The sequence below is a fragment of the Pistacia vera genome, unplaced genomic scaffold, assembly GCF_008641045.1.
Source record: "Pistacia vera cultivar Batoury unplaced genomic scaffold, PisVer_v2 Contig225, whole genome shotgun sequence".
In the NCBI taxonomy this organism is placed as follows: domain Eukaryota; kingdom Viridiplantae; phylum Streptophyta; class Magnoliopsida; order Sapindales; family Anacardiaceae; genus Pistacia; species Pistacia vera.
The window spans coordinates 392,747-405,398 of NW_022196030.1; the positions used below are offsets into that span (position 1 = coordinate 392,747).

The following is a 12,652-nucleotide window of genomic DNA, read 5'->3' on the forward strand; positions in this document are numbered from 1 at the left end:
AACTTCAATCATTGAGTTAATCATTAGAATATCAATGTATATATAGTTAGTTTATTACCTGTAAACCCAAATGCGAAGACCTCCAGCTATGAGCTTTTTAATAATAGGAAGAATCGATGATGGTGCATCAGACCAAAACGATATCTTCTCACTGTAGAGACAAAATATATACAGCCCAACACTGAGTGTAATTTCACATGGCCATTCAAATTATTAAAACGATGGCCAGAAAGGAAAGAATTGTAGCGACCTGCAATGAGTCCAAGGATATGGAATTTTTGTAACATTAGCATGGAGTGCCTTTTGAACCTCAGGCCTGTTCAAATATTCCTCAGTGTAATCCGACAAGCAAGGATCATAACCAGCTGGTTTTCGATGCCAAGCATCCTGTAGATCCCCAACTTAGACGTTTATAATATTAAAATAAATAAATAAATAAAAATTGTAGTTTATTGATTCTCGACGAGAAAGAATTAACACTTACGTATTTTGAAAACAGTTTAGGAGCGATGCCTTGAATGATATGAAGGTGTCGGTTTGCGGCGGAGGTGGAGTTACTATCGACACAAGTCGGAGTGTACAAGCTGTACATGTCGATAATCTTGTAAACGTCGAAGTACTGATTGAGGGCGCGGCTGCAACTGGTGGATTGATGATCGCTGTCGATGCTGAAGTTGCAGTGGCTTTTGATATTATGATACAAACGATCTGATATCACTGCATGATCCCATGCATAATCAATCATTCCTGTTTGATCTGTTTCATCGTCCAACAATGCATTTCCAACCTACGTACGTAGCGTAGCTCATATTAAAAATTGCATGCAATGTAGAAAATTAAATAATAAATATATAGTAATAAATTTTACCGCAAAGCCCTTCAGATTTATGTATTTGTCCTTGGAAACTTTCTTATTACTATCGTATATGACCTCCGCAAGCTGTGGAACATAGTGCCCTGAATATATAATAAATGAGAGTTAGATGTATAAAAATAAATAAGCATAATGTGATTTGAATTTGTTTTTTGGTACCTGCATAGCTTTCTCCAGCTATGTAGAACTCATGGGACTTGAACTGTGGGAATCTCTTGAACCAGTTGATAAGAAATTTATATGAATCCTTAGCTATATGATCATAGAAAAAAGATAATGAGAGACAAGGAAATCGTTTATGAATATTTGATTATTTATTTTTTTGAATTTATGACCTGTAACTGCGTCTCCAAGCTGTCGGATGTCGTTACTGGTATTAGTGTACGAAAATCCAACTCCAACAGGTGATTCCACAAACAACAAATTGGCCACTGAGTGAAAATTAATGAAAAAAAAAACATAATTATATTATTTTATTTTATTTGGAGCAAATAAATAATTAATATAATAAATTTGTAATGAAGCGTTGGTACCTTTGTTCCATCTGTAAGGGTTGAGCTTTAGCTCCGGTTTGCCTTTCTGAGATAAGAAGGGCCCTAGCTCCTCTGCTTCTCCATAACCAATTGATGAGCACCCGGGGCCTGCAGATACATGTGTAATTGATTATAGTATAGTTAGAGACGATGAAAATAAGTAAATTGTATGATTTTATTAGAAGAATGTTGGATAATATAATAGGTCCATCCTACATAAATTATTTTTTGTTTAATTTAAGTCAGTTCATTAGGCACTGAATGAGATCCTATAATTAAAATTGGAAAAAAAAGAATAAAGGTCAGCTTTCTTATGTACATGCTACGAAAAGATAAATAAAAAAATGTAGATTGAAGCAATTAGTAGCTTCTTTTATATCAAGTCAAATAACTTTTAACTTGTGTGATCCGTGATTACAGATGTTATATAATTAAACATATGTACAGCTCCTGCCCTATTTAATAATTATAAAGTAAGAAGGTTGAATGTCATGGTTTGGCAGCATGAAGATAGCCAGCAATAAATTATCATGAAAAGCCATAGGTACGATCGAGAGTCAACATGATCAAAAAGAAGAAGAAGAAGAAGACATGGCAATACAAAAGAAGGTGTGTCTGGTTTAATAAGTAATGGTGTCAAATTAGTGAGCAGATTGAGAGGATATATAGCTTTGGCACCACTCATTAATTATCATCAACGACTTTGCATCCAACCAAATTATAATGCCAGGAAGAAATACTGTTTGGTCAAATTCCAGATATGCATAATTGCCACAGGAGAAAATCAAAAAGGAAAATGTCCAGTCAAACTTAGAGAAGATGATGATGATGACTATCATATAATTGTGTTAGCTACTAGTCAAGAATTCAATAATTAAGCATGTTATATATTAATATATATATATATATATATAGTATTACATTAATTGTTCTATCTCTAACTATTCTTTTACCCTACCACCTTCGTAAATATACAGTAGACAGACTGTTACGTGTATATGTAAGTGGAAGTGGAATCTCTCTTGGAATGAAGACAAACCATACTCATCCACTTCTCTGAAAAATTTTAGGAATAAATGGTTTACGACACATTACTAATAGCCAAAACGGGACCATGCGGAATGCTATTAACAATCTCTGGTGTCATTCATACACATATATGGCTTATCATTTTGAGGAAAATGAGTGGTGAAAACTCCCAGTTAAGTTTACTTTCAATCTCTTTTTCCATTTCTTTTTGGATTTTCTTTCATGTTGTTCAATGGGGGATTGAGACAAGACTGAGACTGAGGCTTCGTTTCCACCGCAATAAAAATAGGTTATATATATAACTATAATTTTTCTGGTAAAATGTCTCAATCAAATTATTCTTCTATTTTTGAAGTGACGATGGAATACCCCAAATACAAATGTATATTACATATTTTTATTAATTTCAAATAAAAAATATTATGTTCTGTATACAAATATACATATCTATAGTGTAACTCTGCAAGTAGTTAATACATTTATTAAAATTAAAGAACGGAATCTGCTGAATAAAACGACTGAGGTGAATTACCTCCATTGAGCCATAAGAGAAGAGGCTTTTTTTCAGGATTACTGGCGGCCTCGAAAAACCAATAAAACAGTGCTCTTCCATGAGTTTCATTCACTGTAACATAACCTGCATATTGCTTGAATGTTACTGGAGGCTGCCCTGGAAGTCTAATCACTCGGTCTGCTTCTTGTTCAGCCAAAACATCTTTATTCACCTCAAAACCACTCGCTTTAACTAAGCTCAAACTTAGAGGAGAAAAAAGAAGAAAAAGAAGAATATCTGACGAAAAAATATTCAAAGCCATTGGATAATATTTGTCAGTAGTTGTTTTCTCTGTGATATAAGGAGACTATGTCATATTTATATGTGGTCTACGTAGTGACAGATAAGAATCAAGCGCAAAGTTGCTGTTACATATATATATATATATATATATATATATATAAAAGAAATGATAATTGTTTTTTACATAATTATTATGCAGTTTTGGAGTTATTGTGATGTGAAGAGGTACGCAGCTCATAAAGCTTCGTTGCTTTCATTGAAAATAAAGGGAAAATTTGGTCTTTTCAAAGATCCTAAATATAAGGGGGATGAATCTTTTTATTCATATCAAATAGTTAATTGACCAAGTTTGGGTTTAGTCAATTGCTTTAGGTTGAAACTGTTGAACCCTGAATATATCAACACTGCTGTTGACACAACGTTCCTTCCCAAAAACATTAGGTTGCAATTAGATTAACTATTTATTAATTAATAACATGCTTTATAATTTTAACCAATTGATTAATGACATACCTTGGAATTAATTAATTAGATTTAAGAAATTAATATATGAACTATAAATAAATAAGAAATTTACAATGTGAAAGGCCGAGTATGATAAAATAAAAAAAACTGATTCTAATTTAATAACAATAATCCTAAAAGAAACTAAATCCTAGAAACTGATGATAATTATATTTTAAGATAATTATCACCTGATTGATAAAGTAATCCTTAATTGAAATTCAGAAAGCAGCAGATGGGAGGTGCTTGTTGGCGAGGAAGTGTTTGATAATTTGAAGAGAACGCTTTGGAGCAAACGTAGGAACTTGATGGCCAGCTCCCCTCACTGTTACGAATATCAAACCTTCATATCGAATACTCCAACCTCCAACCTGTATCGTTTACATTTCTTTTACATTAAGATCACTTTCATTCCATTTTTATTTTTATATGTTCGGTTTATAAACAAACTATGTGAACAAGATCTTTTCAGTTCTCTCAATCTGATACCAGGAGTATATTACAAGTATAACAAGATTTCCATGCATGCAGTTTAGAGATGGATTGCCTAAATTAACGTTCAAGTATCATTCTACTAATACCTCTCTGTGGTTGTACCATGGAGTCCAATCTTTTGTGATATTCAGTGCCAGCTTATTTAAAGTGTACCTTGTTGAGGTCACTGGAACTCTTCCATCTGTATCTCCACTAAAGTAACAACAAATATATATGATTACATGATCAATTATATAGAAATGTTTTCTACTAAAATAAGAGAAAACATTTACAATAATGGTTGAATTAACTTTTACCTGAAAACCCATACACGAATTCCCCCGTCAACGAGTTTTTTAATTACTGGAATGATAGAAAAGGCTGAGTCCTTCCAAGCATTGCTCACCTCGGTGCTGAAGATTATTTTATCATCAGAAGCAAATATATATCTTGTAAAACTGATAGGATTAGGTTTTAATTAACCTGCAAATGAGCCATGGACGAGAAATTTTGGTAACATTTGCATGCAATGCCTCTTGAACATCTGGACGATTGAAGTAGTCGGTCGCATAGTTGATGATACATGGATCATACCCATACCCTGCTGGTATTTTGCCTAATATTTTCTATCAAAAACATATAGAGAAATTACAATAGGATCCAATGTATAAAAAAGAAAAAAGAAACGATAAAAAAAGTATACCATTCTGGAAAATGAATTGGGTTGCAGCGAGAGTGTCGTAGAGGCAAAGGGACGTTGGAGGGGACAAGTAGGAGAGTACAAGCTATACATGTCGATAAGATCATATAATTCATAATATTGGAATAATGGATCCAAGCATTGTTGGGTTAGATTTTGTTTGCTGAAATCACAGTTTGCCTTAATTGAGTTATAAACTCCATCTGAGATAACTGCATGTCCCCACGCATAATCAATCATCCCTTTTTGATCCATTTCATAATCCAATAACGCATTTCCTATCTGCAGTCATTATATATATATATGAAGAAACAATTACTTTACGTCATATTTTATGCTATAATCAAGTTATTACTTACAATAAAACCTTTGAGATTGATAAAATTATCCTTCGTTGTTTTTTCGTTCTCATCAAAGATAACCTCAGCAAGTTGTGGTACATAGTGCCCTGAAATTAATTAATTTAGAGAACTTATGTAATGTTGAAGTAATATCAGTCAAGGAGATAGCTCGAAGAATATATATATATATATATAAATATCAGTAAGGAGATAGCTAGAAGAATACATATATATATATATATAACACCTGCGTAGCTTTCTCCTGCTATGTAGAATTCATGGGATCTGTATTGTGGAAACCTCTTCAACCAATTTTGGAGAAATGTGTATGAATCCCGCGCTGCAAAATTATATTAAATCGTGAAATAAAGAAAGTTAAAGAAGATTTGTGATTGATTAAATTAGTCGTAAATTGACATCTAATTAGCAATACTGCTAAGTACTTAGGGAAAATTCTATGAGCTCTGTATGTGTGTGTAGAAATGAAAAGGCAACATCTGGTAATAAATGGGGTGGATGAGTGGGCGCCCATTAGCCACCACAGTGCCAGTATCAGTAACATCATACCTTTAATTCTATATCAAAATATCTTTGTCACGTACCTGTAATATTATCTCCTTGAATATCGACACTGGTATTTGAATATGAAAATCCAACGCCAGCCGGAGCTTCCAAGAACAATAAATTCGCCGCTGAAGTAGTCATTGAATGAAACGAGTTATTAGTACTATATGGAACCAACTAAATGAATGCTATACTCAACTGTTAAAAATCTTTTCTTCATTCTTTGCTATAGAAGAGAGAGAAAAGTGGGTGATATTATTTATGCCTTTATTCCAAGTGTAGTTGTTGAATTTGAGCGTTGGTCCATCAGTAACCAAGAATGGTCCCAGCTCCTGTGCCTCACCAAATCCTACTGAAGAACATCCCGGACCTGCAGGACAGGGCATACAGTTAATTACACATTGTTCAGCTCTATGATAAAGGGCAGGGCAAACTGCCAAATCGTGGGTAGGGATATATATTCCTTCATAATTATGAAAATAAGGCTGTAAACATATGGTTGTAATATAATTTGTTTAATATGATTGGTAATTATAAAGAATAAAAATTGAAAGTAGTTATAGAATTATGAAACAACTCAAATGAGCCTCAGAGTTTATGCATGAATTGTTGAATGTATGCGATAGAATTATACCTCCATTAAGCCACAAAAGGAGAGGTTTGTGAGCAGGATTGTGTATGGCTTCAAAAAACCAATAGAAAAGAGCCTTCCTATGATTCTCATCAACTGTCACATACCCTGCATATTGTTGAAACCTCACTGGAGGCTGCCCCGGCAGCGCTTTTACTCGGTCGCCCTCTTGCGCCGCCTTGATTTCTGGCTCAAGTTCCGACGAGAAGACAACGGAGGTGAATGCAAACACATAGATACAAAGGCACAAAGCAAACCTTGAAAACCCCATTTTAGATTTTGCTTTATCTTCTACTCTCCTCCATTTATGATATGAAGGGACTGTAAAAGAGTTTGTGAACAAACACATGACCCCAAACTACTTGTCTTCATATGTAAAATGATTCAAGTACAACTACAAATATATGGCAACGAAACGCCTAAATAAATGTCTTGCCTAAGATCATGTCCCCACTAGAATTAGAATACCCCATTTCTATGAAAAATCTTCAGTTTGGATTTACAAAATGAATAATAAAGAAAACAATTTATAATACCAACATTTTCCTTAAATTTATCTAGATTTTTTTCCCATTAAAGTGGTAGATTCTTTTTACTATTATTTTTCTAATGTAAGAGAGATGTGGTAATGTCTATATACAATCAAAATTTGTGGAGGGAAAAAGTTTTTGTTTTGGAAGATGTTGTACATTACTAATGAAGTCGGCAATTATTGCCTTATTGGTTTCAAATTTTCAATTATATGTAGTCTCCAAGATTTACTAAAATATATTTTTATTTTTTGATAATCGGGGTATCCGAGTCAATTTGCACGCATTTTAACTAATTCCCGAAATTCATTCATGAACTCCCTACAAGCTTAAAGAGATAAATAAGTTACAATGTTATTGTGGTAGATAGCCCCAAGATTTAAATCAAAAAACTTAAAAGAATTGAAGAAACCTCCTTAGGACAACGCCTTAGGGTTACTAAAATAGTATTGATCCTTCCATTTGAGTTTGGCCAACACCAAGAGCTAGCTTTGCTTGTTGAGATATTCTATTATGCCAGCCAAACGGGAACGGGCTTGTGCGATTAAGCACTAGTTTGATAAATGGGCTAAACTAGGGCCCCTCATATAATTATTAATTTGCTTATAAACTTAAGTTTAGAATTTGTCAATAAGAAAACCTCCCTTAAAGTTTAATAAACACATTTAACGTTAATTATTAAGTTAAAAGTCTTTACTTAACTTCTAATTAAACCTCTTGTAAGTAAGTCAAATCCTAAGGGAGTTGAAGCAGATTTCAATGTAAATTTTATGATTGGTTGATATACGTGTGATAAAAATATTTAAATAATGGCCAAAAAATTTGGGATGCTTTTTCAAGCAATTGTCAACTTTATTTACATTGGTAAACAAAGGATATAACGATACATGTGAATTTCATCTCTTATAACAAAGCAATTGGCAACGGTGCCAAAAACTTGATGCGTTGTAATTACAACATGCAATGTGTAGCAAGTACACTAGTCGCAAAAAGTAATAAAGTGATAAATAGAGTATCATTCTCACAAAGATAGTGTTACTAAGTATCGATTTCTCTAGTTTAAGTCATAATTGAAGCAACAATAAATTGGATTGATGGAAAATTAACAACTAAATACAAATTAACAAAATGTAAATGAGTGATAATGAAATGAAAACAAAACCCAACAACTTAACTAATTAAACAATGCTAAAAAAATGCTAGGGTGTTGATTTCACCTAGATACGCTAACCCAAATCATAAATCTATTACCCAAGTTCTAATTTCTTGATTGAAAATCGAATTCCCTAAGTTATAAAACATACATTCTCAGGCTATATTTTTCTACTTATCCCTATTAAGCTTTCGTACCCAACAAAATGAAGATTAATTTCTTTTAAGCTCTATGGAATTCTATTTAGATTTCATAGATCGCTAAACCTATCTCTAACGTTTGCTTAATCTACGGTATTTATCCCAAGAGGCACAATCACAAATCACTTCTCAGTCTCGTTGTGAAGAACACACATTTGAATGGTGATCAAGCATTCAAAAATCATTAAGCAAAAAGATAAACACTCAATCATGAAATTATAACTCAAAGTAAATCAATTCATATAAATTTGAATCATTGTATCAAGTTTACATCAAACCCTAACTAAACAATTCATTTAATACTCAAAAACAAAATAAAATAAAAAAAAAAAAACTGAATCAAGATTCATCATTGAAAAACAAGCAAAAGATGGAGAAATCTTCTCTAAATTGAAGCTCAAATCTTCAATAATCTTCTCCTTCCAAAAGTTGCCTTCCAAATGATGAACCAAGACCCTTTTTCTTTCATTTTCATGCTAATTTATATCTCTTTCACTTAACTACCAAGCCCTAGCAAGCCAAAACGCGTCATTTTATTTTTCACATCTGACGTAGTTTCACCACAGCGAATATTTTTCTTTGCTGCAGCGAGAATATTTTGGGCCAAATTTGAGCATGAAATAGTCTGAATCTAGAAAGGTGTTAAACATATGAATTGTAGCCCTTTAAATTATATTTATACTCGTTCAAGAATCAGCACAATCCGAGGTCTACAGCTCAAGTTATGGTAGAAATACTGAAGCACGTCCAAAGACATTTTTCTTCAGTTTCCAATGTACTGTTTACGAATTCAAGCCAAGTTTTCACCCTTGTCCAGTCAGAATTAGGAAAAACCCAAAGCATAAAAGTTGTAGCTCTGCTTCTTAGCTTTCCAAAGCTTCTAAAATCAGGTCATTCTGAGTTTCTAAGCTCAAGTTACATAATCTACGCTCAAAACTGTCATTTATACTCAAAATCATCGTTTAGGCCTACAAAGACAAATTAATAGAATTAGGTACCAATTATGGCCCAAATTGTATGATAAGTATCCTAAATCCTATCGAAATTCAATGCAAAATCATAGGGAAAAATAAGATTATCAGTCATCCCTGCCTTGCGGTATATTATTTCAAGTATGGATGGGCGTCCATTATATGTGGATGCCCGTCCATAACCTATGAACGGTCGTTCATTATTTTTGGACGGGTGTGCACATATAACTGACGCTCGTCCATACTGTAAATTAAAAAAAAAAAATTAGGATGCTCGTCCATTATTATGTGGACGGACATCCCTAACTTGTGGACAGACATCCCTAACTTGTGGACAGACGTTAACATATAATGGACGTCTGTCAATACTTTCAATGAATACAAAAATTTTAAAACAATTTTTTTGGATGTTCGTCTATATGTTATAGACGGGAGTCCATATAAAAAGGACGGTCGTCCATATAATATGGACGACCATTCATAATATAATAAAATGTTTTTTTTTAATTTAATTTTTTTTATTTGTAAAAAACATTAGCTTCTCCAATAAGACTTCTCCAAAACAAGCGCCAACATTTTGCGAGCAAAAAAAAAAGAAAAAAAGAAAAAAAGAAAAACCTTCATTTTGCCTTCTGCTTCATCGTTCCCATCTGTTCTTCGCGTCTACATTCTTCTTGTCTGCGGCTATACCAGTTTCTTCCTTAACAACCAACTACCGTGAAAAAAAAGAAAGCCATAAAATTTTCATAAAACAATCGTTTAGGGTGGAAAGAGAGATAGGAAGATCAAAATTTTTTTAGATTAGAAAGATTTGTTGAGGTTGTTAAGCTGTTTTTATTTAACTTATGCATTTATTTAGTTTTGTATTCTATTTTGGATTGAATATATGTTACAATAGAAAATAACTAATAGAGAATATTTGTTGGTGATTATTATGAATCAGATTCATGAACGCGAACACTAGTATTGGTTTTGCATTAAATTACAGAATATGGAAGAGTCCAATTTGCCTCATTTCAATGATGTTGAGGTAAATTGTGCTCAAAACCTTAACTTTTTCGTTAACATGATTTTAAATTTATTGTATTGTATTGTTTCTTATGATGTGTTATATTAGTACATTCTAATTTTGTCCATTATAAAACTATTAAATGATCAAGAAAATGAACATGATGAATTAGAAGATATGGGATGTGCAGAGGAAGAAGTGGAGCCTCATATTGGAATGGTGTTTGATTCAGTTGATAGTCTGGTGAAGTATTACAAATGATATGATAACAAAATGGGATTTGAAGCAATGATATGTACGTCAAAGAAAAGCGATGATGAAGAGATGAGATATGTGACAGTGGCATGTTCTTGTTCTGGGAAGGAGAGATGTAAATCCAGAAATACCTTGAAAAAGCAACCTATTGCCAAAACAAATTGTAAGAGTCGGATTAGTGCAACTTTGAATGGTGAATGCAAATGGGAAATTAAATCAGTTGTACTTGAACATAACCATGATCTTACAAGTCTGACAAAAAGAAGATATTTCAAGGTTAACTGAACGATACAACCTTATGTGAAAATGAGGCTTGAAGTTAATGATGTGGTTGGGATTAGACTGTGTAAAACTTTTCAGTCATGTTCAGTTGAGGCAAGAGGTGTAGAGAATTTGACGTTTCTATAAAAAGATTGTAGCAACTACATTGAAAAAGTGAGAAGGCTACGACTTTAGTTGGAGATGCTTTGGCAGTACTTGAATATTTTATGAAAATGTAAAAGGAGTATTCAAATTTTTGGTACATGATTGATATAGATGAAGAGAGTCGATTACAGAATGTGCTATAGGTTTATGATAGATGTAGGGTTGTATATAAAGAATTCGGTGATGTTGTCACCTTCAACACAACGTATCTGACGAACAAGTATGACATGCCATTTTCTGCTTTTGTGGGGGTTGATCATCATGGACATTCGACGTTGTTAGGTTATGGGTTAATTTCCCATGAGGACACTGAGACATTTGTATGACTATTTCGTTCTTGGCTTGAATGCATAGATGTTGCTCCTAATGGAATTATCATTGATCAAGATAAGACCATACAAAATGCAATTGAGATTGTTTTCCCTAGTACAAGACATAGGTGGTGTTTGTGGCATATAATGAAGAAATTGCCTGGAAAGTTAAGAAGGTATAAGGAATATGAAACTATAAAGTTTAAGTTACAAAATATTGTGTATGATTCCTTTACACATGAAGAGTTCGAAGAACGATGGAACCAATTTATTGATGTGCACAACCTTCACGAGAATGGATGGTTATGTGGATTGTACAAAGAAAGAGTACGATAGGTGCCTGCATTTCTTAAAGATACTTTCTAGGTAGGTATGTCTCATACCCAATGTAGTGAAAGTATTCATGCATTTTTTGATGAATATGTAAATTCTAAAACTACTTTGAAACAATTTGTAGAACAAGATGATAATGCATTGCGAGATAAAGTGGAAAAAGAAATGGAGGCTGATTTTAGATCTTTCAAATCTTTGATACCATGCATAACTAATTACCCTATTGAGAAATAATTTCAAAGTGCATACACAACTACAAAGTTTAAAGAGTTTCAAGAAGAGATTGCGGGAAAGATTTATTGTGAACTATCTTTTCTGAATAAATGTGATTCATACGAAGCGTATTAAGTTTTTAGAAGATGTTTGGTTTGGAGATAGTAGTCACCGTGTTTCCTTTGCGATATATTTTGAAGAAAGTTCGTGTGATATTCGTTGTACTTGTCATTTGTTTGAGTTCGGAGGGATTTTATGCAGACATGCCATTATGGTGTTGATTCATAAAAAAGTTTCACACGTTCCAGAAAAGTACATTTTACAGCGTTGAAGGAAAAATATAAACATATGCCATACAAAAATTAAGGTGAGTTATAATAGGTGGAGCACCAACATTGAAGGACAACGTTTTGATAAGTTGTCTAATATAATGCTGACAGTAGCTGATATGGCATCAAACAATGAGGAAGATTATAATATGTTAACAGAGTTTATGATTGACATGAGACAAAAGTTGGAGCAAAAGGAAAGTGCGGGAGGGCTTGGTACAAAAGTGAAAATCTCTTCCACACTCGGTTTGAGTAGTAAAGATGGGGACAGTCCTCCGAAAGAGGGGAATAGTCTAATTATTAGTCCACAGGTAGTTTGTAGCAAAGGTCGTCCTCCATGTAGAAGAAAACAATCCAAGGTTGAAGAAATTGTACGTAGGTTAAAAAGAAAAAATTACAAAAACAAAGAATTGGTATGAGTTATATACCTATTCTTACATGATATTTCTTTTTGGAAACATTATTTACTTATTTGA

General features: G+C 33.1%; 2 protein-coding genes across 4 annotated transcripts in view; both read right to left on the reverse strand.

The window, feature by feature from the left end:
- LOC116130801 (serine carboxypeptidase-like 34) overlaps window positions 1-3,257 on the reverse strand; it is a 27,933-nt gene extending 24,676 nt beyond the window's left edge. The window contains exons 1-8 of the mRNA XM_031416486.1: window positions 2,969-3,257; window positions 1,408-1,515; window positions 1,210-1,305; window positions 1,034-1,126; window positions 869-957; window positions 485-787; window positions 251-387; window positions 59-151 (exon numbers count right to left, since the gene is read on the reverse strand). Of these exons, the coding sequence (XP_031272346.1) occupies window positions 59-151; window positions 251-387; window positions 485-787; window positions 869-957; window positions 1,034-1,126; window positions 1,210-1,305; window positions 1,408-1,515; window positions 2,969-3,251 (1,202 nt within the window). The 5' untranslated portion in view covers window positions 3,252-3,257. The remainder of the gene's footprint in view (window positions 1-58; window positions 152-250; window positions 388-484; window positions 788-868; window positions 958-1,033; window positions 1,127-1,209; window positions 1,306-1,407; window positions 1,516-2,968) is intronic.
- On the reverse strand, window positions 2,999-6,806 carry LOC116130800 (serine carboxypeptidase-like 34). Of its 3 annotated transcripts, XM_031416485.1 has the most exons (11): window positions 6,450-6,806; window positions 6,081-6,185; window positions 5,854-5,943; window positions 5,499-5,591; window positions 5,270-5,358; window positions 4,914-5,192; window positions 4,694-4,836; window positions 4,528-4,623; window positions 4,318-4,423; window positions 3,928-4,107; window positions 2,999-3,073 (listed from the first exon to the last, which is right to left on the reverse strand). In XM_031416485.1, the coding sequence occupies exons 1-10, from the start codon at window positions 6,793-6,795 to the stop codon at window positions 3,958-3,960; spliced, it is 1,497 nt and encodes a 498-aa protein (XP_031272345.1). In that variant the 5' UTR covers window positions 6,796-6,806; the 3' UTR covers window positions 2,999-3,073; window positions 3,928-3,957. The 3 variants fall into 3 exon arrangements, 2 of the variants coding, with proteins under 2 accessions (XP_031272345.1, XP_031272344.1); XM_031416484.1 differs by lacking the exon at window positions 2,999-3,073 and having other exon boundaries at window positions 3,825-4,107; XR_004128132.1 differs by lacking the exon at window positions 2,999-3,073 and having other exon boundaries at window positions 3,981-4,107; window positions 4,318-4,412.
- Between the last annotated feature and the right edge of the window lie 5,846 nt (window positions 6,807-12,652).